This window comes from Tursiops truncatus, chromosome 7 (genome assembly GCF_011762595.2).
Source record: "Tursiops truncatus isolate mTurTru1 chromosome 7, mTurTru1.mat.Y, whole genome shotgun sequence".
Classification (NCBI taxonomy): Eukaryota; Metazoa; Chordata; class Mammalia; order Artiodactyla; family Delphinidae; genus Tursiops; species Tursiops truncatus.
In genome coordinates, this window is record NC_047040.1 from 4,819,491 (window position 1) to 4,846,084 (window position 26,594).

Sequence of the window (26,594 nt, forward strand, 5' to 3'; positions counted from 1 at the left end):
AAACTGTCTTCCACGAAACCGCTCCCTGGTGCCGAAAAGGTCGGGGACCGCTGTCCTAGAGGACTCCCGGGTGTGAATTCCAGCGCTGCCACTTACAGCTCTGTAACCTGGGCTGTGTGACCTGACCTTCCTAAGCCTTGGGCTCCTTACCTGTCGCTGGCAGTAAGTTGTGTCTGAGGCTGGTGGAGAATTAAGTGAGGTCATGTGATTAAAGCATCTAATATAGTAACTGACGCACAATGAGCACCCGGGGGATCGCCATCATTCTTTTAATAAATTGAACACACAGCAATCTGGTCAATTGTGATGACTTTCTAAGTAGATGGAAATGTCACGAGCAAATATAGTGGGGTGTGGGTCTGATGAACTTGGGAAGGCGCTAAGTTGTTAATAGTATTTTTTAAAATCGAAGTATAGTTGCTTTACAATGTTGTGTTAGTTTCAGGAGTACAGCAGTGATTCAGTTATACACACACACACACAGAATATATAACATATACAGATATTCTTGTTCAGATTCTTTTCTCTTACAGGGTTATTCCAAAATATTGAGTATAATTCCCTGTGTTATAAGTAGGTCCTTGTCGGTTATCTCTTTTATATATAGTAGTGTGTACATGTTAATACCAATCTCCTAATTTATCCCTCCCCCTGCTTTCCCCTTTTGTAACCAACAGTTTGTTTTTTTTGTCTGGGGGTCTACTTCTGTTTTGTGAATAAGTTCATTTGTATCTTTTTTTGGTTTTTGGGGGGTCAGATTCCATATATAAGTGATATTTTTAAATGTTTCTATTTCACCAGTCTATAAACATAACTATAATCTTAAGTGCTTTATAGAAAATGTTTAACTGCAAACAGATTTCTCAAACCTACAAATCCTTCCACGTCTGTTTTATAACATTTCAGCAAATTTCTAGATATTTCATTACGGCTGTCAGCTTTGGTACCAAGGGTTTGAAAACGTGGCCATCGGTACCTCCGTTAAAAAATAAATTCCCTGGGGCTTCCCTGGTGGCACAGTGGTTGGGAATCCGCCTGCCGATGCAGGGGACACGGGTTTGTGCCCCGGTCCGGGAAGATACCACATGCTGCAGAGCGGCTGGGCCCGTGGACCACGGCTGCTGAGCCTGTGCGTCCGGAGCCTGTGCTCCACAGCGGGAGAGGCCATGACGGTAAGAGGCTCCCACAAAAATAATAAAAATAAATAAATTCCTTGAGTGAGATGCAGGAAGGCAAATATGTTTTTGCTGCTCACATCTAGCAGATAAAATGTTGCTGTCTTGATGACCTTCCTGAGAAGGGAATGGTGAGGACGTCTGAGGACATATCCTTCACAATTTCTGGGGCCAAAGGCTCTGGAGTGAGCAACCGGTGGAGCAAAGTCATGAGAAGGGAGCCTGGGTGAGAAGCCACGTTCTCCGGTTTTTGGAAAAGTGTCCAGTCAAGCAGCCAAATGTCTCAGAGGGTTCCACTGTTGCTGTTTTTACACAAAACATGACATTTTAAAAAAACTGAAGTATAGTTGATTTACAGTGTTTCAGGTATATAGCAAAGTGATTCAGTTATATATATATATATATATTTTTTTTTTTTTCGTTTTCACATTCTTTTACATTATTACAAGATATTGAATATACTTCCCTGTGCTGTGCAGTAGGTCCTTTTTGGTTATCTGTTTTATATATAGTAATGTGTATATGTTAATCCCAAACTCCTAATTTATCCCTTCCCCCCCTTTCCCCTTTGGTAACCGTAAGTTTGCTTTCTATGTCTGTGAGTCTATTTCTGTTTTGTAAGTAAGTTCATTTGTATCATTTTTTTTTAGATTCCACATATAGGTGATATCATGATATTTGTCTCTCTCTTTCTGACTTACTTCGCTTAGTATGATAATCTGTAGGTCCATCCACGTTGCTGCAAATGGTTTTATTTCGTTCTTTTTTTAAGTGAATAGTATTCTATTGTATATACAGACCACATCTTCTTTATCCGTTCATCAGCTGATGGATGCAAAACATGACATTTTGACAGCCCGTATGATTCTTCCTGCCAGAAAGTGAGGTGCTCACTTGTTTCAAACTTTACGTTCACAAAGAACAAAATCCAAGCTAGCCTTAACCGTCATGAAATGCACTGCCTAGAGAGGGAGCCACAGGCTTAGTAGAAGGAAGCATTCCTACAACAGTCTTACTTCAAATGATAAGTTTACTGCAACTTAGGAGAATTTAAGTTCAAATGCTTAACTCAGAATATTTCAAATACCACGTGTTTCCTAACTAGTACATGGAGCCTCCTAAAAAAGGTTCTTCCGATTCTCAAACATACGGACAGGAATAAAGTGGCCACACCTTGTAATCCTAGGAAGGCCTAAGGCAGAAGAACGCGTCGATGGAGAGATTGTTTCAGATGGCTCCTAGGGTCACACAGCCTGGCGCTCCTGTCCCAGCACCAACTAACCGTGTGCTACGGGCTGAACTGTGTCTCCGCAAAATTCACAGGGTGAAGCTATAACCCCCAATGTGACCTTATTTAAAGACAGGGACTTTAAAGAGGTTATTAAGGTTAACTGCAGTCATAAGGGTGGGCCCCAAATCCAATACGACTGGTGTCCTTATAAGAGGAAGACTCAGCAGGCCAGGAAGAGAGTCCTCACCAGAAATCAATCCTGCTGGCACCCTGATCTTGGACTTCTGGTCTCCAGAGCTTCTGTTGTTTAAGCCTCCCAGGCTGTGGCACTTTGTGACGGCAGCCCTGGCAGACGTACACAGTGTGATGCCAGGCAGGTTACTCAGCCCCACCTTTCTCATCTGTGAAATGGGCACCATCCTATTTCCTACTTCACGGTTCAAAGGGATGACACTGAAGCTCTTCCAGTGTCTGGCACTCAGGAAACAGCCAGTAAACGTCGTTCACCACTAGGACCGTGACAGATTATGATCGCCCCGTGTCATAAACACTACGGGGATAAAGCTGCAAGGGGGAGGACACCCTCTGACCGGGAAGAACAGCAGCGACAGGCCCTCTGAGAAGTAAAGGCTGCTCTGGCCGGCCCTCGGGGACACAGCCCGCAGGCGCTCTGCCCCGGGGGAGCCTGGAGCCCTGAGCTCCACGCACTCAGAAGTCTCCCACCCTCATGCTGCCACTCAGTGGGGACGAGTCATGACTCCCCACAGCCGAGGCAGAGAAACTGACACCAACACCCCTCCGCAGGGCAGTCAGAGCCCTCGGCAACGGGACGCCCCGGCCGTTCCAGCTTCCCTGCCTCACACCCCCTCCTTCTCTCTGCCCTGCTCATATCCTGCCCCCGCTGCCTCTGATGACTGCCTGCTCATACCTCCAAGTCCAGAGGGACTGACCAGCCCAGTGGAATCCACCGTTCCTCCAGGGGTACAGGGCCCTTTCAACACACCTCCACTGCAACGCCCACCCACCAGTACTGGAGGGCAGGGGTAGGGGCCTCCCTCAAAGTCTGAGGCCAGCCTGGGTGGCAGGCATCTATCTTCTGTCTCTCCAAGCCCCTGACAGAGTCCCCAGGGCGTGTCCACACAGGATGAGTGTATGACAGTTACAAGCCAACTGAGTCTGGTAAGAAATAATGCCAAAACCAAGTATCTTATTGATTCATCCACAAGCTTGGAGAAACTTAGCTTTGAGCAACTTCCCTCTATTTGTGTGTGAGTTTATCTTTCTGAGCCCACAGGGAATTGGGTTTTCATCACCACTGTTGAACTTTTAAAGAAAATAAACAACCTTTAGGTGAAATGAATCACTAAATCAGGTATCACCCCAGCTCCTGGATTATGGATACACAGAGGACACACTCAGTCGTAAAACAAACTTCCACTCTTGGAAATAACATTATGTTTGCAGGCTAGTTTACAGCGTATAAAGCGCTTCATTGTATATTACTTTGTCAGTCGTAACACGAACTTCCACTCTTGGAAACAACGTTATGTTTGCAGGCAGTTTACAGCGTATAAAGCACTTCATTGTATATTACTTTGTCAGTCGTAACACGAACTTCCACTCTTGGAAACAACGTTGTGTTTGCAGGCAGTTTACAGCGTGTAAAGCGCTTCACTGTACATTACTCCGTATCGCCGCCCCGCAGCCCCCGACCAAGGGAAGGACTAGGTTACATCGCCCTGCAGATTTATATGTAAAGTATGGATTTGCATTTCAGTCATGTCATTTATTTCAGCATTTTGAGCATTTTGTACACACCATACTGCCACCCACCTACACTGGCCAAAGTGCCAGGGGGTCTGCCTTACTCATCAGAGACGGTTGACGGTAAATTCCAGCGCAGGCGACCAGATATTCCAAAGCGTGCCGAGAGTGCCAATGACACTATGAAATCTGAGGAGCCAAATGAAAAGCGTGTGTGCCCCCCCCCGACCTATGAAATTAACAATCGTAATTGGCTGAGTCTGTCGTGAACCAGGTCGGATGCAATCCTCACAGGGCCCTGTGCACCCAAGTGAGGTAAATTAGCTTTCAGAGCACCGGGTCTGTGTCAGTAAATTACCTGCTTCTGGGGAGCTGGCTGGGCCCCCGTGGGTGCCGCGCACAGCCGATTTGCCACACGGGTGAGCAGAGTCTTCTCAGGACGCTGGTGCTCACGGAGTAAACAGGATCCCTTGTGGACACGGCGCCACGGGGTGAGCTCTCCCCGCATCCCGGGACGAGGGCACAGCCGGCCCCTTTCTCTCCCTGCCAGTCTCTCTAAAGTTTCGGCCCGGTCACCAATCTTGTTTCCTCCAGGAAAGCAGACGATGGCTGGGTGGCCGCCCACCCGGCTGTGAACGGGGTCAAACCTTCCGGAGATGCTACGAGTGAGCAGCGTCGGGCGGCTTTCTTCCTGCGGATGCCACACCCTCCACCCACCTCCCCACGCCCGGGTAGACCCCAGGTACCAGACCACGCAGGTCAGCGCCTACAGCAGGCTGGCCGAGGGGGTTCACTCCAGAGGATCCTTTCACTTAATGGACAATTGCTGCTTTCTACTCAACCGAGAATCAAACACATGTATGGCTTCAAAACGGCTCACGGGTGACGGCTGAGCGCCGGGGACAGTGCTACCCAGGCCGCTCTGCCTCTGATGCCCTGGGAAGGGCTTTCCTGTGGCTTCAGTGGCTGCAGAAAAGGCCCTGCTGTCACTGGCTGTCTGTCTGCCCCAGAGGTGGCCAAAGTCCATCAGGGTTCAAGGTCAAAGTTAAGACCTTAAAAAAAGTCACATGAAACCAACAAGGCCCTACTGTACAGCACAGGGAATTCTACTCAATATTCTGTGATGACCTACAGGCGAAAAGAATCTAAAAAAGAATGAATATATGTATAACTGAATCACTTTGCTGTACACCTGACACTAACACAACACTGTAGATCAGCTATACTCCAATAAAATTTAAAAAATAAAATAAATAAAATGCTTCCAACCACTCAGGGGAAAAAATCAAAAAGTCACACGAAGACACTTGGTGTTTGGTGTCTCCCTGGAGCATCCCAGGATTCAACAGCTGAGCCGGGTCTCCAGCAGCACCTCAGGCCCGAGTTCCGAGAAGGTGCCTGGGTTGGACCAGGCAGAGGAAGAGCCAAGCGGAACAGGTGGCCCCTGAGTGCCTGTCACAGCTCGGGTCCCCGCACACACCTCTCTGCCTGCGCTTCTTCAAGGTCAACGGAGACTTGTTTCTCTCAAAATAGCAACCAGTGGACGAAATACAGAGAAGACTTCTGAACGCAGGAAGCAAGCAGGCGCGGTGCTTCGCCCACGAATCTCTAAAAGCTGAGTCCCGCCGGCACTTACATCTTTAAGAGACAAGCCACCAGGCAAGCGGCACCCCAGCCGGGCCTCACAGGCCCGTGCGGGCCCTGCCGGGGGGGTCCACGGGGACAGCGAGGGGTCTTCGTTGCGGCCGGATTTACAGGCAGGCCCCGTGCTCTTCTGCAATCTCCCCTGCTGCCTCACCGGGAATGCCCACCCCTTAGGGCCCAGCCGTGAACGTGGGACGGGTGTCAACAGCTGGATAAACACCATCAGTCTGTCTGAAGGGGGGAAGACCCCCAGACAGAAGCATAATAAAGCAGACAGTAGTTTCCACTCTTTTTCATCCTTGGAAATCCCAGGAGACAACATTTAGGGAGGCATGCGCTTGTTTCTTGTTTGTCCTCACAAATAAAACATACATACAGGTATTTTCAATTGTGTAAGCGAGACAAGATAAACTGACCAAGATTTTAAAAATTCCAACGTTCACACTCTAGCGTCAGTTACTAGGTGTGAGGCGACGAGGCCCTGAGGTCTGTTTTCCCCGCGTGAACACCGGGGGGCAGGACGAGCCCCGGGAAGGGGGAGGCCACGCTGAGGCTGAGTATCTGGACCATAATATAGAGACGAAAACATGCGGAAGGGAAAGAAAGAAGAAAGAGCACACAGCTGCCGTCCCCCAAACAGACCTCCCATCTGCCACCCACGATTTGCATGTCACCTTCTCCGGGCTCATTTGTACTTCATTTACTGCCAGTGACTTAACAAGATTTATGCAAATGACACCATAGGAGCTCCCCAACTCCCACCGCCATCAAGCGATTATGCATGTGCAACTCTCCACAGCAGTGAAAAATTAATACGTGACGAGCCCACGCGCTGCCGGGCCGGGCCACTGGCCTTTTCTTTTTCTTGCTTGGCTTTTTAATTTTTGTTCGAATAGACCTTTTTGAGGAGGAGAAGGAAGGAGACGGAGAAGCAGCGGCAGAAGCAGAACTCTTTGAACCAAACCTCCACTAAGACCTCAGAAAGGACGAAAAGGCAAGGTGGGCCCAGGTCCACCTCAGGAAATGAAGTTACTTTGCAGAAAGTAAGTCATATCCTTGACGAGAAAGCTTTCACTGGGGAAGGAGGGAAGAGAGGACCACTGCCTGCCGTGCACGGGCAGCTCCCACGCTGGGGGAAGAAGCCTCTGTCTCACAACGAACGGACAAGCTGTAAAGCGTGAGCCAAACAAGGTTAAAATAACCGACCGGAACACGTTTGATCTGTAAAAACACGAGTCAGGCTGCAGAGCGTGTTGCAAGTGGCCTCACCCGTGCCCTAAACCGCCCTGGACAAGACGCCTGCACGGAGGGGAAGACAGACCCCATGATGATCACAAATCCTGGCCCGTCCCAAAGCCACCCCCAGCCCAGCCCCGCCCCACCGGGAGGTCCCTGAGGTTCAGGACAACTTCTCTGTTGTTAGGCAAAGGGCCCATGAGCTGGGGTTCAGGGCCCCAACATACAGACCAAGCCCTGAATGCAGGCTGAGTATGGAGACAAGTGCTCGGATGCTGGTGGGAAGGGCAGGCTATCGGGACAGGATGAAGGGGCCCCGTGCAGCCCCGGACAGATGCGCGAGGACCCGTGTCCCTGGAGAAGCGCGTTGCCGCAGGCCCATCTCAGAAGGTTCCTCTCCACAAGCAGGAGGTATTTCTGTCTGAGGTCAGGGGTCGCATGTTTAATTTAAAACACGTAACTTTGCTTCTTAAGCTTTCTGAAGGCTTTTTGCCAACAGGCAGTGTACAGCACACGGCCGTGGGGATATGGGGGCCGGGGTCCGAATCCTGGCCCCTCAGCTTCTGAAGATGCCTGGTCTGGAAAGCTTGCCCTATGTGGGTTTAATTTAAAAATAAGGATAACACGGCTACCCGAACCGCGCAATGTTGAGGGTTCGGTGACATGCTAGATGAAAACAGCTTAACGAATACTAAGCCGTCATTTAGTTGTTCCAGTTCTGTAGTGTCTAGAACATTCCGGCAGGTACTGCCCCACTGGGCTCCGTCCTCTGTAATCCTCTTGCTTCAATTCTACCGGTTGAAGTCATCACTGGGAGGGTTAGGAATTTAGACTACCTCTAATGGTCTCGGTTCCTTTATAAAACTACAGATAAATCTGTATGGCAGCGTGCAAACCCACGTCGGTCCCTGTGACCCGCAGCAAGGCTCCGACGACAGTGTCCTGAGCAAGACCGATCTGAAAGTCCGGTTTTGCTGGAATCTAAAAGTTCTCGCTGGCATCTCCACATCCAGTGTCCCAAGCGAGTCGGTATCGTCCGGAGCCCATTTCACAGATGAGGATTCTGAGGCCGGGCACAGAGTCCACGGGACTCGGACGGGCCAGGTGAGGTCTCTGGGAGGCGTCTGGTCTGTGGCCACACGCGGGGGGCAGCTATGAGAGAAACAAGCTACGTGCACTGCCTGTGTCACGATTCTCCAGAAAACCAGACCGTGATTTAGAGTTCGACTGGATTATTTGGAACATACACGACTGAAAGCTTCCAAGGAGTGGATAATACAAACTTTACGCCGCACGGTCAAGCCCCATCGGCACCCATACTGAAAGCCTGGCCTGTAAGGCGAGCGCCTCCACAGAGGAGCCTGGGGGTCTGCCTGGCTGGTGTGGAGGCCAACGCTCCCACCCGAACCCACAGGACACGTGACTTAAGGCAACAGTCTAGTATTGAGTTCTAATATTCCCAAAAGGAAATGTCCCGGGACCAATATTTTAAGTGAGAGGAAAAGAGTTGAATGCTTTTTCTAATTCTAGTTGAAACAGCATCAACAGAATGAAAATTACACATTAAAATGACCTTCTGTGGAGAGTTACGTTTACAAGTAAATGCACAAAGAATAAACCACCGTGTGCTTGCATCTCTACAGCTAAGAAGTTGTTTAAGAGCCTTCAGAACACACTCACAGACGCAGAGAACAGACTCGTGGTTGCCAAGGGGGGCGGGGATGGGGCAGGGACGGACTGGGAGTTTGGGATGAGCAGATGCAAACTATTATATATAGGATGGATAAACAACAACAACAGGTCCTACTGTATAGCACAGGGAACAATATTCAAAATCCTGTGATAAACCATAATGGAAAAGAATATGAAAGAGCATATATATATATGTATAACTGAATCACTCTGCTGTACAGCAGAAATTAAACACAGCATTGTAAGTCAACTATACTTCCATAAAATTTTTTTTTAAAAATGCAAAAGTCAGGGCTTCCCTGGTGGCGCAGTGGTTGAGAACCTGCCTGCTAATGCAGGGGACACGGGTTCGAGCCCTGGTCTGGGAGGATCCCACATGCCGCGGAGCAACTAGGCCCGTGAGCCACAACTACTGAGCCTGCGCGTCTGGAGCCTGTGCTCCGCACCAAGAGAGGCCGCGAGAGTGAGAGGCCCGCGCACCGCGGTGAAGAGCGGCCCCCACTTGCCACAACTAGAGAAAGCCCTCACACAGAAACGAAGACCCAACACAGCAAAGATAAATAAGTAAATTAATAAACTCCTACCCCCAATATCTAAAAAAAAAAAAAAAATGCAAAAGTCAAAAAAAAAAAAAAGGGAGAACAGCAAAGAGGAGGAAAGAGGACTTTCCTCAGTGGTTCTCCACGCCAGCCCACACACTGGCCACTCAGCGTCTGAACACATCTTACGAAAACCTCGTGGACTTCCTGCTCTGGTCTCACCTGTGACGCTGGGGCCCAATCTATCCCGTCCCTCCCCACACCTCTGTGCAGAAATTGCCCAGCCCCCAGCTAAAGCTGTATTCCTACTGTTTCAAACGGATTACACTAAACTGTGGAAAGACTCCAGCCCTTTTCAAGGGTGGTCAGTGCCAACACGAGTTCCTACAGGATTGGTGAAACTGTCTAAGTACCCGGAGAAGAGGCAAAGCTGTTATCCTGCCCACAGATTCCCTTCCTCTGAAGCAGAATGCACTCTAAATCAACGGGCCTTCTTCAACAAACTAAAAGGTGGCATTTCCAGAAGCCATGGTGCCGGGCTGAACACTTATTTTTATTTTCCTGGGAACTACCGCAGCCAAATAGGTCCGATGAATTCCCGTTTTACTTGAGACATAAAGTAATTTGGTACCCGGCTTCTGGGCTAATGAAAAACGATTCCAGGCTAGCAACATAGGCCAAAACAAATGCCTGCATTCGAGTCCTGTTGTGTAATGAGGAAGTTTAATTAAGGCCCCGCATTACAGCTGTAAATGTTCCCTTATATAATAAGGTCTAAATGAAACTGAACCTAATCAAAGTTACAATTCCTTCATTAGCAAATTACAAACAAGAGCGCACAGCTGACACACCGGCTATGATTATCACAACTAATTGCCTCGTTGTTACAAACCAGCCTGAAACAGTGTTCAGATGTCCGTCTGCGCGAGCAAATTAGGGCCACGTCGGGCTACTCTGTGATCACAAGGGGCTCTGGTATGGCGATCTGATTTACCCCTGTCGACTGGCGGCCAGCGGCCCAATCAAAGCCGAGCTACAAAGGCAGCCTTTGAAGCCAGTGCACCCTCCAAACACACTCCATATGCAGCGGGCAGACTGCACTTCATTAGATCTGTTGTCACATTTCCCTCTTCTCATTCTAATGATCCCATTTTAATACACACAGGAACCTCTTCTAATCGATGTCAAGTGAGTGACTTCTACATTCATCAACAGAGCACATCAAACAAACCTTGGCGCACGAGCCGGCATCACAGTGAGCAGAGAGCCGGGGTGTGTCTCCAGCTACAGGGACAGGCAGGGGGAAGCAGCATACCTGTTTAATTGGGATGGCTCGACCGCTCCCGATGCTGTCCGCCCGGCTCTCCAGGCCTTTTTTCTCTTTGTCTGGGTCACTCCCTTTCCGAGACTGCAAAGCAAAAATAAAGTTAGCATTTGGGGAAGGGCTGCGGTTCCCAGATCGTGGAGGTGAGCCCCATCTGCATGGTTGCTGCAGAACACACGCCCAGAAGCCCTGGGTGAGCTATGCGTGTACCCACGTGCGCACACACAACCCAGGAGCAGACTGCTGGGGCGCCCATCGCCACCGAGCCGCGACGTTACAGGGAGTTTTCTAAACTTTTCTTCCTACTTTTCCACTGCAAAATTATCTTTTAATTCTTTTGTAAAGAGTTCAAAATTCAATTACTAGAAACCAGTGGACCATACAGGAAAGTAACGCCCAACGGGAAAACACACTCTAAAGCCGCAGTTAGTCCAGCCGAGGAGGAGAGGATTCCTCGCTGCTTGTTTGGGAAACCTATGACATAAACGTATATATTTAATTAACATCTGAAGGATTTAAAAGCTTCTATTAACGTTTCGGCTGTGCAATTCAAAGGGACACCCTTAATTTGTATCAAGGTGCCATTAATGTTCCTTTTGATTGCTTCTGGATAGCTAGAAAAGAGCAAATTCAAAGTTAAAACTAGTTTAAGATACCACAAAAAATAACAAAGGGAAAAAAGTTGAAAATACCTTTTGGGGCAAAACAGTACTCTGGGGAAAAATGAGTGGCTTTGTTTGCCAAGTTCCTGAACAGTTTCCCTGGCCGTACTGCCGATGTACGTGCACTGCCCAGGAGCGGGCAATCGGCGGGGAGGGCGGCAGTGGTCGCCCCAGTTTGGAAGCCACAACTCCAGCACACGGTGCCTTGGGGACACTGAAGGAGCACCACAGCTAAGTCTCCCTCTCTTGGTGGCATGAGAAAGTGTGAGCACAGTGATTTTCTGACAGATTTATTTTATTATGAGAGAAAGATCTGAGATTCGTCCTCCTTAATAACTGCTGACAAGTGACAACTCCACTCCATTACTTTTCAATGGGAACATTACTCACGCAATATTGAAAATGGAGAAACATTTTCATGTGCTTTTCAAATCTGGGATGATATATGAAATGAACAGACTTTGTGGTGTCCAGGGCAGCAGTGAGAAGCTAATGAAATCCAGTTTTAAAGGGCGTGAGATGGGGCCGCTGATTTTTTTTTTTTTTTTTAAATATTAAAGGGGGCGATGTCGTAGGGCATAAGGGAGAAAAGTCCCCATGATGTAAACCCGGATCTGGGACTGCAAGGGGCACAAGGACTCCTCAGAAGACAGGCTTCTTGGATGATGCTAAGAAGCCGACATTTATTTATTGAACACCTACTAAGTGCCAGGCCCCGTGTGCTTTTTTCTTTAGGATGCTAGAAGCCTGGAATGAAGTACCAGGAAACGAAACAAGCAACCAATAGGAAGTTTCAGAAGAACATAAAACATGACGTTTAACCTTTGGGCTAGGAAAGAAATAGAGATTTATCAATTCCTTGTCGTGAATTTTAGTTAAGAGTTGCGGGCTCACTTTTCTCTTTAATTAACTCTTTAATTAATAATCTGTGGTAAGAGCTACGTGACAGCCTTAAATTCTCTTTTCCCTACGTCTCAGTTCATAGAAAGCTGGAATTTCAGGTTACTATTTGTAAAGTGAGATTCAAAGCTCACGGCGATGACTTTTAAAATTGTTTTAAATCAACAGAGACCATTAATGGTACTTTCAGAATTCTATGAATTCTAAATTTCTAAATCTGGAAATCTATCTTCATTATTCTCTATTAACCAGAATAATTAACAAAACAAACATTAAAAAAAATCAACGTCTTCCTCAAGGCAGCACATCTGTCCTCACAGCCACTCTGTCGTCAGAGCAGAATTTCCAGATTCCACACGAAGCAGGATTATGAACTAAGCTCCATGTTTGATCACACTCCCTGAGATGAAGGAGGTCAAAACTGATGTAAGACTTCACTGACAAAATGCCACAGAAATTCCCTACGGCTCCAACACGTTGGTGGAGAGAGTCATAAAACTAAAATTTCAAGACAGATCAGTGGTTATTTGTTAGGCAAAAGACCTGGTATCGCTGTCTTACAGTGACTTTTGGTACAACGGGCTGTGATATACGTCATAAAACTGAAATCCAACAACGAAACTAAAACAAACCCATTGGACATAAGACACCGCAGCACGTACAAATTCCCAGTAAGGTTCCTGATGTTTCTGCCAACTCTGAGACTACATCAGCCACGTCCTTACGTTCCAGCTGGAATGGCTCCGTGAAATCAGATCCGAAGTCTCTCTGGGTACCGCTGCCTGGGGCAGGAGTGAGTGTGCAAGGCATCCAGCCTGACACACAACCAGAAACCTAACGGGAGTTTATCACACCCATCACAGAAGGTCGGGGGGAGCCGGAAGTGGGACCGTGTAGCCTCCGCAAACAGCGAACGCAGAGGAAAGAAAGGCTAGGATAACTCTCATTACCATCTCCTTCTTTAGAGGAATGTTTAACTTTCCCCCAGGCGATAAAAGAAGCCGTGAAGGGGCACCCCGTCAGCTGCCTGCTTCCAAGGACAGGCAGCATCGCTGACAGGAGCCCTCACTATTAAACAGAAACCTGCTTTCCCCTTTCTAACTGATGAGTAAGTCGAAGGCTGCTGGAACACATATAATAGGATCCACGCTCCCCTTCTCTACAGAAGACAAAATACCATTCAAACAGGTCTATTTAGACTATCAATTTTGCTGCCTTATTTTTACAGAGCGTCTCTATGAGCTGCGCTCTGCCTTTTTCACAATCTTAGGTTACTGGGTATGCTTGGCTCTGTGTCGGGATGTCGGCATTACATGGTAAGCTTTAAAAAATACCATGTAAGTGACACCACGATTATAAGGCTTGAAAACAGGCAAAGCAACGTACAATTGTGGACACGTACTAGAATGAGTTTAAGACATGGATACAGATAACAGACACCAAATCCAAGGGAATGCCGATCCCTGGACCAGGGGTCAGGGGGACGTATTCTGGAGGGGCACAGTTTATCCGTGACGGGGTTATTTCTAGAAGAAGTAACCGCTGCAGTGGCAGAAAAATGCTTGTATTTGCTGAGTTGCACGGTGAGTACATGCATGTGTTTTTTTAAACTCCTACATGTTTGAAAATATTTCCTAATAAAACATCTGAACCACACGTAAATAGGGCTACTAAACTAATCATCCTAAGTGCCAATATTAGAAACCAGGAAGTGAACGGAGATAGCCTTTGAATATTTCTTTTCTCAAAACAATGATTTTTTCTCAAAGAAATAAGCAAGATAGGATATAATTTAGCTTTTTTATCAGTGAAGTACCGTTCTTACCGCCAATATAACACATAATTTGCTACTACAGGAGAGACTTTTTAAAGTTTGTACTATTTTGTAAAAGGTGCGTGTGATTTATTTTTGCTTAAGATTTTCCCTTATTTCTGCACATGTGTGTGTGCCAACAGAAACATCTGGGACTGAAGAATGTTAGCCCAGAGTGGTACATTTACAGGTCATCAGATCCGAAGTTGACACAATTCGTAAGCACGTTATTTGAAAAATGGTGTGTGTACTACTTAATTACCTCTGGCCTCTTTATGAGGGTCCAATAAACGAGGACAATGCTCCCTCATCTGGGCATTACTGTCCCAGCCTGCGTGGACTTTTATTCACTAGGATTGTTCGGCATATGGTACTTCTGTCCTCCTAATACACGCTTTTCAATAAATACACTTTTGCCAATTTAAGCCAGTAACTACCAATAATCGCCAGGGATGAAGAGTCTACGAAATTTTACATATTTAGGAATAGATGCAAACTGGTAACAAGGAGAATTTAGTTTCCTAAGTGGCTACAATTTCAAAATTAATTTGCTTCTTGTCATTCCTTGGATGACACTGACATCTAGTGGAGTTGACACTTCGAAGATCTTCAACCTACAACACCCACCCGGCACCACCACCATCACCATCTTGTTCAATGTCAAATCCAGTAATGACGAAGACACAGGATCTCAGCCGTCTTTTCCTTGAACGCCGTGATGCAAACCCGCCGTGAGGTTAGCTTCTTCCATGACCTGATTCCTGTTCCCGCTAATGACGGCCGAGCAGCCGGATTCGATTTCTAAAAGGGTGTATCTACTCTCAGACCATTTTCCAGCACTTAAAGAGATCAAGCACTGATCCCGCACAGGGTCACAGGCAGGCCCCCGCATCACTAGCTACGTTAATTATGACACAATAAATGAGGGCGAGTTCTTATTGGCTCCGGCACTGCCCCACCCGGCCTGGACAGCTGCGCCCCTGGCCTCTGCCCGGGTGCCTGGACGCGGCGGCGGTGCATACGTGTGCGCCGCTCCAGCAGCGGGGAGAGTGCCCCCTCGCTCCAGTCTCCGCTCTCCTCCTACCAGGCAGATCCCCCGGTCTCTAATCCGCTTCCTCTTGAACGTGGGTTAGCTCCCATAACACTATCCCTGATAGAAAACAGAACCCAGCTGCGCAGACAGCAGAGGGGAAGGGAACGTTTATTACCCGAGTTACCGTTCCTTTGCTTCTTCCTGCCTTAAACTTGTCTCCTTTGTCAGTTACCCAGTGAGCGGGGTCTGGGACACTATTTTCCGGCACATCCCAACCCCAGGACTGCCCTTATAAGGGGTGGGGGTGGGCACGTGTCAGAGCAGCCCCAATTTTTTTTTTTTTTTAATGGTACGCGGGCCTCTCACTGTTGTGGCCTCTCCCGTTGCGGAGCACAGGCTCCGGACGCGCAGGCTCAGCGGCCATGGCTCATGGGCCCAGCTGCTCCGCAGCATGTGGGATCTTCCCGGACCGGGGCACGAACCCGCGTCCCCTGCATCGGCAGGCGGACTCTCAACCACCGCGCCACCAGGAAAGCCCAGAGCAGCCCCATTTTAAAGAGACTTCCTGGTTCTCACCTCTCACCTTGAACAGAAACCAAAGCCAGGGACCAGGAAAGGTGACCCTTAGAAGGTGTCGTGAGCCTGGGTGTTCCCTCTTCCCGCCACACCCTAGAAGGCCCCTCCCCGCTACGCTGGTGCCCTGCTCAGGGACCAGTCTCTCTGCATCTTCGGCAATGGGCTTCTCAGGTCCACTAAGCCATGAGTCAGTGCACAGCCTGTTCTGCGAGGTGACACCTTCTCACCTGGAAGACCCCACCTGGGCGGACAGAAGTGTTACAGGTGTTGGATAAGCCAGACGTGCTGCTTAGGCAACTGCTGTTATTCTCGGTATGTCTGAAGAAATTCCACAGTAAACATCTTATTCACGTACAGATTTACGCATATCAGATATTCACCTGTATTTTGCAGACACCTAATTACCTCCCTCCCAATCTATTACACAGCCCTACAACTACTTTCTTTTTTTTTTTAAATTAACTTATTTTTGGCTGCGTTGGGTCTTCGTTGCCAAGCGCGGGCTTTCTCTAGTTGCGGCGAGCGGGGGCTACTCTTTGTTGCGGTGCGCGGGCTTCTCACTGCGGTGGCTTCTCTTGTTGCGGAGCACGGGCTCCAGGTGCGCAGTCTTCAGCAGTTGTGGCTCACAGGCTCTAGAGCACAGGCTCAGCAGCTGTGGTGCATGGGCTTAGCTGCTCCACAGCATGTGGGATCTTCCCGGACCAGGGCTCGAACCCGTGTTCCCTGCACTGGCAGGCGGGTTCTTAACCACTGCGCCACCAGGGAAGCCCTCTACAACTACTTTTGCTTATGCATTAAGAGAAATCGTTCCATAACATTAGTGGTGGTGAGATAAAAATGAAAGCAAGGCCACAAAGACTCTTCGCCCCTACAGGGAATCTTCTTAGCAGCCTCACCACAACTACCGTTGTTTCCAGCTCAGAGAGGTTAAGTAAGTTGCTCAAGGTCAAGCAGCTGCTGGCAGTGCAGGACAGGGTCTGAGCCCGTCTGATCCTCACTCTGGCCCTCCAACAGTAGCATCTGGCAGACCTCACATGGCACAGGGCAGAGAGCAAAGGGAAAGGGAGAGTTGTGAGGAGGGGGTGTTCGCTGTTGGCAATAGACCTTGGCACTAAAGACTTATCTGATGGGAAACCTGTTATGAACGTGGTGGGAAAGGGATGGGGCATCTATCATACTTGGTAGCCTCGTTCACCATCAAGAACGCCATCTTCAGGGAATTCCCTGGCAGTCCAGTGGTTAGGACTCCATGCTTTCACTGCCAAGGGCCCGGGTTCAATCCCTGGTGGGAGAACTAAGATCCCACAAGCCTCGCAGTGTCGCCAAAGGAAAAAAAAAAAAAAAGGAAGAAAGAACGCCATCTCCAAGGGCAGTGGGTCAGATAAGAGACTTGCGGCCACCCCTGCAGAATCTTCCTTCTGTTTAAGCCAGGAAATACTGAACTTCTTTGCATCTAAGTCAGCGATACTCAACCAAGAGGAGAAGTCAAGTGGTTTACAACAGGGCACCCTGACACTGGCGGTCGGAGACCTCTTTGTTGTGGGGCTGGCCCGTGCATCGCAGGATTTCAGCGGCTCCATGGTTGCTACGCAGACTAGACGCCTGCAGGACACACCCACTCCCACCCCCGAGCTGAGACAACTCACACTTTCTCCAGAAATGGCCGAATTTCTGGGAGTGCAAATCTGCCTGGTTGAGAACCCCTGCTTTGAAAGCATACGCTTGTAATGCACAGACCTAGTCCCGGGAGGGAAAGTGTTCTTCTCAAATCAAATGACTCTAGTCACAGGGCAGTAGCCGCTCTGCCTGGAGTTCTGTGGCCCCGAGTTCTGGGCTCCACTGCAAAGCCTTCCATGATTGATTGGTAATGTCTGCTGTGTGTCCTCTGTAGTTCAGGGGTTCTCTGCGTCCCAACTGCCCAGGGAACTTTTAAAAACTACACACGCCTGGGCCCCACGCACAGATCCTGAGTTCGTAAACCTGAGCCCTGAGAGCTGATGTAGAGTTTTAAAACGCTCCGCAGATGGTTCTGAAGAAAAGTCCAAGCAGACTGGCTTCTGTCTGTGAGCTGCTGAAGACCCTGAGCTAAGTCCTCAGTGCTCCAGCCCGAGGAGAAGGGGTCTGTGCATTGATGCGGCTTTATACACCCCATCTGAAAGGCCTGAGGCACACGTCTGGGGAATTCTGGCGGAGTCTGTCCCCTCCATGTATCTAATGTGACAAGTCCTTAGCTAGAGACCAAGAAAGTCACAGGATAACAGAGACCTTTATACAAACACCTTGCTCTTCATTTCTGACACGTCAGGACTCCCTGCAACCGAGGAAGGCCCACCTGGCTCTACACCTGCGTCGTGGCATCCTATCATTTTCTGAGACTTCCACAGAACTCAGCACTCTCCTCATTAACTTGGTTTGGATGCTACACCTGTCGTTGAGCCACCTGGCGGCCAGAGGACCGCTAGGTGAGCAGGAACCACGCTCCGATTCCCCCCCACCCCGCCCCCCGGGGGGACACTCACGGTGAAGAGGTTGGACCGGCGCTTGGACTGCTTGCGGACGGGCGTGGGCGTGTTGGCCGCGGGCGGTACGTCGATACGCAGCTCCTTTTGGCTGGTGCTGGGCGTGGACGGGACAGAGGAGGAATAGTCGCTCAGACTCCCGCCTCCGTTACTTGTCTGTAATGATCGAAAGCCAAGGTTCTGTTAGGACACGCTCCAGGAGCCCAACCCGCCTCGTGCGTGGGGTCATAACCCACAAGCCAGCAAGTCGCATGGAGACGCGGCCCGGCCGGTGGCATCGGCATCAAGCAGGCACCGTTTCATCCTAGAACAGACCCATCAGCTCGGCAGCGTTTTGTCCAAGAAAAGTGACTTAAGACAGAGAAGTCTCTTTCGTTTGATCTTATACACGACCAAGTGTAAAACAGATGCTAGGGGGAAGCAGCCGCATAGCGCAGGGAGATCAGCTCGGTGCTTTGTGACCGCCTAGAGGGATGGGAGAGGGAGGGTGGGAGGGAGGGAGACGCAAGAGGGAGGGGATATGGGGATATATGTATACGTATAGCTGATTCACTTTGTTATAAAGCAGAAACTAACACATCATTGTAAAGCAATTATACTCCAGTAAAGATGTTAAAAAATCTGAGAGTTAAAATGTCATTATTTTCTATTTCCTCCGAAAGGGGAAGGGGTTGGTTGAACTAAGTGGTTTCTACAGTCCCTTCACTGCTCCAGATTAGAAGAAGAAAGAGTGCAATTTTGCCCAGTAGAACCAAAACTCACATTTGGAAAATGACCTCTTGAAGGGATACATTGGGAGATTGGGACTGACATATACACACTACTATATATAAAAATAGATAACTAATACGAACCTACTGTATAGCACAGGGAACTCTTCTCAGTGCTCTGTAATGACCTATATGGGAAAAGAATCTTAAAAAAGAGTGGATATATGTATATGTGTAACTGATTCACTTTACTGTACACCTGAAACTAACACAACATTGTACATCAACTAGACTCCAATAAAAATTCATTTAAAAAAAAAAAAGAAGAAAATGACCTTTTGGAAATGTGAAAGCTTCTGGAAGATTCTTCAAGATCCAGAGAGAATTACAGATGCCTAGAGTGGGATTTAACATCCTTGAGCGTGCCTTCACAGGACCCCGCTGTAAACGCACTTCCTGACTCTTCAAGCTACCAAAAGCACGATACCAAACCTTCTCGCTACATCTCTTTAAAGAATATAACACCCGCCTAAGAAATGTTAACCGAAGACACACGGGCAGGCAAAGGTAAGCCAACAGTTCCTTAGTGGGTTTTTGGCTAGGTTCTTCAAAGTGACAATTATATTGTTTGTTCCCAAGTAAACAGCAAAATGTTGCAATGGAAAGATACTAGTTTCCACAGGGCCTAAGGGAGACGGGAATTATAACTGAGGGCTGCTACCATATTGAAGCATATTGTAGGATTAGCCACTGAGATTCACCCACAACTGCCCAACCTACAAGCAGACGAGAATGAGGACCAACGTGGGGTCATTTAAATCAACAGCAGAGGGCTTCCCTGGTGGTGCAGTGGTTGAGAGTCCGCCTGCCGATGCAGGGGACACGGGTTCGTGCCCCGGTCCGGGAAGATCCCACGTGCCGCAGAGCGGCTGGGCCCGTGAGCTATGGCCGCTGAGCCTGCGCATCCGGAGCCTGTGCTCCGCAACGGGAGAGGCCACAACAATGAGAGGCCCAGGTACCGCAAAAAAAAAAAAAAAAAAAAAATCAACAGCAGAGACGGCAGTGCACACCCTGCACCTCCACTCCAGCCAGCATGCCTCATAACACAGGCAGCGTGAAGACAGGGAATATTAAAGAATGATTCCCATCAAAACCACTTGGCCACAGCAGTTTCTGAAGGAGATGTTACGTCAATTACCGACATGCTGTTATTTATAAAGTCGAAAAGAAAAAAAAAATCACCTTGGAGCTGGCTGAGAACACTATTTGGCAGGTGTGTCTCCTGGGTTCTGACCTGCTTTTCAGTCCAACCTCTCAAGGGACCAACATACCTGGCTGATGTGCACGGCAGACACCTGTGCGGAACAGACAGATGAGTGGCTCGGAGAGTTGGGTAGGGACTTGCAGGGCCCGATGGACAGCTGCTGCTTCTTCCTCGTGGCAACAATCTTCTGGGCAACTAGTGGACAGGAAGACAGAAGAAGTCTACGTGAGGCTGGTTTCCAAACAGAGGGAATGTGGCAGAGACCGAGGGCTGTCTCCGTTATCCACTATTCCTTTCATCCGTGGTAACAGAATTCCTGATTTTTAGTTGGGCGCAGGACTACCAGAATAGATATGACATTTCCTGGAGCTTCCTCCAGTCCATCCCCTTGCACCCCAGCTAAATGTGGCCATGCAAGCAAGCTCTGGCCAATGGGATGGCAGCAGGAGGGTCACATGGCGGTACCCAGGAAACATCCTTGGGTAGCTGCCCCCGGCCCATTTCTTCCTTATGTCTCTTTCCTTCTTGCTATGTAAAAAGCACATATGTTGGCTGTAGCTCCGGAAGCGATCTTGCAGAAGGAAGCCGCACTTGGTGGGACACAAGCCCCTTCGAGGGGCTAGGCCTCTGGCTCGGCAGCCTCGCGCAAACCTCAGACGCTTTGTATGTAAAACACAAAAACACACACCTATCTTGTTTAAATTATTCTAATAATCGGACTTTCCCCCCAGTTACTTGCAGCAAAAATAATCCTAAATAAGACAGGGTAAGTTATACCAAACCCTTTGGAAAATCAAAAATCTATTTTTTTTGCATAGCCTGAAGAATTACTCTTAACTCTACAGGCTACTGCATAGAATTATATTCAAGGACATGTAATTATGTCAAAGGCTTTTTTTATTTAAATATACGGCTCTACACGTTGGGAGTTTATCTTAATCAATACAAACCTAAACTCAACCATTGGCAAATAGGCCGGCTGATACAGCGCATTGGATTTAACTGGAAAGGAAGCCAACGATTAGAAGACTCTTCCTACACCAATAGGTGTCACTACCGGAGAATAACTACAGCTTTTATGTGAATAGATGTGTGTCTTTGGGGAATAGCTGTAATTAAGTTCAATGATATTCAATCCTTATCTTTGTCCAGAGAGGGTTGCTGATTTAAAAAATACCCACGCAAAGGAAAACACACCACTGTCCCCAGCAATAGCTTATGTTACAGAAGGAGCACACACAGTGTCCGCAGATGATTTCTTCTCCAAATGAACATAATTTTAAGAAGGAACTGGTCTGTCCACAGCTTATGGCTTTCATGTAAATGAATGATAGTATAAATATGATTAAGTGAAAATACAATATATAAAAAATGGCTCACAGAGATGAAGAAGCAGCTTTTCATTAGTTACATCCCACCTCCGATAGGCCTCTTATCATCCTGAAAGGACGATATCAATTAATTTATCCTCCCGTAGTGTATTGATCATAACCTTCATCAGCTAATCAAGTTTAAATTACAGAGGAATATTGCAACACTCTGTCATTTCAAAACCATTGGCGTATCGATCTGGGGTCTTTGAAGACGCACATTAGAATATTTTAAAAATCATTATGTGAACTCAAAACTAAAACCTAAGATCAGATTCCAACAGCCGCAAAACGTGTGTCTTATAGGTGAACTGAAATCCCCAAACCAAAAGTAAATTAACTTAAAATCATGATTGTTTGGGTGAATGCCAAATTACTTCTATTTTTTTTCTTTTTTTTTTTCTGAAAAAGAGCAAAAGGTGTTTTCTTGTGTTCAACTACTCCTGGCCTCAGAGTCACTATTCAGTCGGATGACCATACTGACTTTCACCTTAAATCTCATAGAAAAAACACAAAGGTCAGAATTAAACAGGGCTAAGCTGTTGGGAGAACTTCATAGACATTTTCTATAAGTGTTTTCTACTCTAAGGGGAGATTTGAGAAACTTTCTAAGACAAGTCAAATATGTTATTAAAATCCTCATTTTATGAAACTCCAAATGCAAATCAATGTTCCCTCCTTCCCACGTGGAGGCTAGAAAGAGCAAGTTCATGGGCAGAGAGAACCTTTTCCCATTAAACCCTCTCACAGAACAGGGCTGTGTAAAGCGTGAACCACACGTCAAGTACTACGGTTCTTCTGTCCACTGAATTGTTGCTTGGCCACATTTATTAAAAAAACCCAAAGTCACAACTGCTAATAACTGGTAGCATTCTTTCAAATTTAACTAGAACCTTCAACCCTATTTGTTGTATTTCCCCATAATTTTTATGTCTACACACACATGGAAGAAAGGAAATGAGTTACAAATATTTTGCTCTAAAATACATAGACTGCTTTAGGAGTTACAGGATCACCCATAAAAGTGGGGGTAGTATCTGACTTAAGAAGGAAAAGGAGATAAGGGGACTGTTTTGTAAGGCTGGGCCACCTTCTCCTCCACAGTGAAAAGCCCCCGGCCCACTGTGGGCCACAGGGCTGGGCTGGGCTGTGTGAGCGGAAGGGCCCCCCGCCCCAATAAGAACTCAAGGGAAGCGGGATGCCAGGGGCAGGGAGGCGCTGTTCTCTTGTAACTATAATCATCAACTTTTCCTGAGATTTGGAACATTTAAATGTCAGGAGACTTAGAACATGAATATTACTTACACCCCAGATTACACTGGCTGGGAAATTTTTATCATCACTGAGTTTCTGTCTGCATTGGATCATTCCACAAATGAATACGTCACGTATTTTATATAAATACATGCAATGCACGAATGAGAAAACAGAAACACAATCCCTTGAGATTCCTTAAAGGAATCTGTGATTCACTTTGTTGTAAAGCAGAGACTAACACACCATTGTAAAGCAATTATACCCCAATAAAGATGTTAAAAAAAAAAAAAAAACCTCATGGTAACCACAAAAAAAAAAAAAAAAGGAATCTGGACTCTATCATCGAGGTGTGATGTTTTTCCTATTTTGGTGACTTGCTTTCCTATAAAGTTGCCTGAGGCGCTAAGCCTAGGTCTGAAATGCTGTCGTTGGCAGATACGGAAAATGTGCTCCTTTACCAGACACCCCACCAATTCCATTAACCTGATACGGCAATGCTAGTACCTGGTGTCATTTTAAAAGTCACTTCCTAGGGATGTGATGTGCATGATAAACGCACAACGGTTAACACAGCTGTAGGTTATACATGGACGTTGTTAGGGGCGTGAACCCTAGGAGTTCTCATCAATGTAAAAAACTTCCATTTCTTCACTTTTGTATCTATTTTACATAGATATTTTATTATATCTCAGTAAAACTGGAAGGCAAAAAATGTTCAAATACCTTCAAGTATAAATGAATGAATGAATGAATGAATAATGGATATGACTCCCTCCACAATTCTGAAATTTTATTTGGGTAATAGATAAAACATACCCTTTAACGAACCCCTTCAACCATATCTGTAATTACACTGTAGAAACTTCAAAACCAAGCAAGCAAACTGCTGGTGCCTGGGAGAGGCATGAGGGGCTCCTGGGGGCTGGCAGTGGCCCCTTCCTGACCTGGGTGATGACTCTGAGATCATTCTTTTTTAGCCGTACCCTTAAGTGTACTTTCATAAACTTATTTCCATTCTTCAACTAGAAAGAAGTCTATTTACAAACTTAAGCAACAAGAAAAGCGAGTTATACGTTTACTTTCCCCACAAATTTTAAATTCTCTATTGGATAGATGATAAATGGCATCTTTTAATTAGTGTGTAAAGATAAGACTCTCAGATAGCTCGCAAATAAGACCTCATTAAATCCTGGCCTAATGCCCGATTTCTGCTTCCGCTTTGTTTCTCAAATCATTTGCACTAAAGGAGGAGCAGAAAGAACGAATCTGGTCACACCAAGGGAGTCAGGCCCACCTCTCACCAGGTAACTAGGGGCGTCCCCCTCCCCTCCCTCTCCCCCCTCTTCTTTGTCCCTTACATCTGAACGATGGGCCAGCGGTCTGCACTTCCCGTCTACTGAGTCATTTAATCCTCGCAGTTGGGAAAACAAGGCAGAGGGGGCACCGGCAGCAGAACAGGGGTTCAGACACTCTGTCGGCCCCCATGACGACACCAAACACTGCCACCCGGCAAGGAAGCACCCCCCCACCCCGCGAGACCCTACGGCTCCCAGGACAGGGACTGTGTACCCTTTGGCCCTGTCCCCTCACAGACTCTCCCTTGCTCTGCTGACCACTGCAACCCGGCTTCCGCCTCCATCCCCTTGGCTGGACCTGCCATTGCCAAGGTCGCTGGTGACCAGCTGGAGGCCAGGCGCATCCTTCTTGGCCTCTGGGCCGCCCTAGGCACTGCTGATGGTTCCTCCTCCCGTGACGCTGACTTTCCTGTGTTTCCTCCCCTGGCTGGAACCTCTTCTCAGCCTCCTTCACCGGTTCTTTGAACGTGGGCGCTTCTAGGCTTCCTTCTTTGGCCCTTTTCTCTCCATGCCTGTGGCTCCCAAATCTGTATGTAGCCTTGCTTTGTGCCCTTCCTACTTCTAGAACCGTGTATCCCATAACCAGCGCCACACCTGCCCTTGGAGGCACCTCCGTGTCCCAACCTGGGCCTCGCCTCTAACTCCGCACCACCCGAGCAACCCCAGGGCAGGGACAGAGGAGCCAGAATAGATCGATTCTGCCACCGGAATTTCTCTTCAGTTCACCCTCACTGCCAATGCCTTGACCCAAACCTCGTCTGCCTGTGGCTGGTTTCTGAAGCAGCTTCCAAAGCTGTCCTCTCCTCACTGCCACTCAAGGGACACACTGCACGGCGACCTCCGCAAAGGTGACCCTTACGGGCCTTGTCCCGCTCAAAGTTCTGCAAACGCTCCCGTCACCAGACAGACGTCAGAACCGAAATTTCTCAGCAAAATGGGGCCCTTTCACGCTTGGGAGGGGTGGATTCTCCCCTCCTGTTATCACTTCCCATGCATCCCGGCTCCCACGACCCAGACACTCCTGGCCTCTTCCCAAGCCCTCCAGTGAAGGTCCGACCCACTGACAAGTGACTTAGGTGATGGCCGGCTTGGGACAAGCTGTCCCTTCTCCATCCCTTCGGTCTGGGGCTCCCACGCTGCCTGGAACCATATGGGCAAGTCTGTCTGATTCTGGTTCCCAGAGAAGGAAGCCCAGATAAGCTTCATTTCCCAGGACAGCTTTACCAATAAAAAGTAGTCATCCGATCTTCCAGGGTCTTATTCCTTAACGGGTTCCGAACCCCAGGGAGGACAAGGGTCCCCGCCCAACCGGACACGGCCTCCCTCCAGCCTCGCTGCCGGCCCCCAGGCTCACTGCCCACTTCCGAGCCGGACAGAACCCACTGCAGATGCCACAACGTGTGCTCTCTGAATCCTGCTACACAAGTTGCCACCACGGCCCAGACATGCTTCTCCTTCTCTTCATGGCCAATTCCTTCTCAGAATCCGTATCTCGAGCATCACTTCTCCTAGGCAAGCCTTCCTCTCTAACCATCAGGTTCCTCTAAGGAGACCCCGCATCCCAAATACCAAAGGTACGGACACAGCCAGCTCCGTATTTCACCCAGGCCTTGACTGAGAACCACTGCACAGTTACGCACACACACACGCCCACACGCACACATACACATACAGTCAGGGCCAGGCTGAAGAGCTGCAATTCTACTTTTCAGCCCCGAATCCCTAGTGCCTGGTGCATAGGCATTGTGCAGTAAGCGATTATGTAATAATCCCAAACCAGACACGTCATCATTCACATCAGGTCCTGGCCTCCTGATCTCTACTCACAGGGCGAGGCCCCAGGACGGGGGTGTCTTTGACACTCCTCTTGCATGGTACCACCTGGCATCGGTAACGTCCACAATTAAGCACTTAAATTAAGCTTTTTAAAATTTCATTAACGATTATGACATTCTTGGTAAAGTCCAATGAGTGTTAGTAATTTAATCAGCAAGATATCTTCTCTGGTTTAAATGATTTACTTGAATTAAGTCAATTAACAGAAACGTCTGAAGAGCCACCTATGGGCCCAGAGAAGGAAGGGAAGACGGGAAGAGGCATGTGACCTGGTCTCTAGCCTCATGCAGCTCCCAAGCCAGGAGCAAGGCCCTCTGCATCTCACATCAATAGCTCCAAGGTTTCACCAGAGACAGGACCACTGAGAACTGCTCAAGTGCTCCGCCGGGTGGTCCCTGTTGCCCCATCCTTTCTTCACTCCTTATTTACTCGGCTCCTACGACCCAACCTTCTCCCTGTGCAGGTCCTGAAGGAGCAGAGGCTTCTCCATCAGGCAGCAAACTGGCTGCCCTTTCACGTCCCTTTTGCCCCAGTTCACGGAGGCAGAGGAGACTTAACTCATCAACCAGCTTTGTGATGATCTGCTTTTGAACATTCGCCCCATACAGCATCAGCTTCCGCTACGCGAGCCCTGCTGTATGAGCAGCACGGCCCCTTCTGGAATGAGCGGAGCTGAGCCCCGCGTCCTCGGGCT

The 26,594-nt window shown here is 48.1% G+C and overlaps 1 protein-coding gene across 12 annotated transcripts in view; it reads right to left on the minus strand.

Moving 5' to 3' along the window:
- Nucleotides 1-26,594, minus strand: part of AGAP1 (ArfGAP with GTPase domain, ankyrin repeat and PH domain 1) — a 555,489-nt gene that overhangs the window by 265,359 nt on the left and 263,536 nt on the right. For all 12 annotated transcript variants that reach the window (XM_033859482.2, XM_033859484.2, XM_033859483.2 and 9 more), the window contains 3 exons: nucleotides 20,150-20,277; nucleotides 18,109-18,264; nucleotides 10,597-10,689 (listed from right to left, as the gene is read on the minus strand). In XM_033859482.2, the coding sequence (XP_033715373.1) occupies nucleotides 10,597-10,689; nucleotides 18,109-18,264; nucleotides 20,150-20,277 (377 nt within the window). The remainder of the gene's footprint in view (nucleotides 1-10,596; nucleotides 10,690-18,108; nucleotides 18,265-20,149; nucleotides 20,278-26,594) is intronic.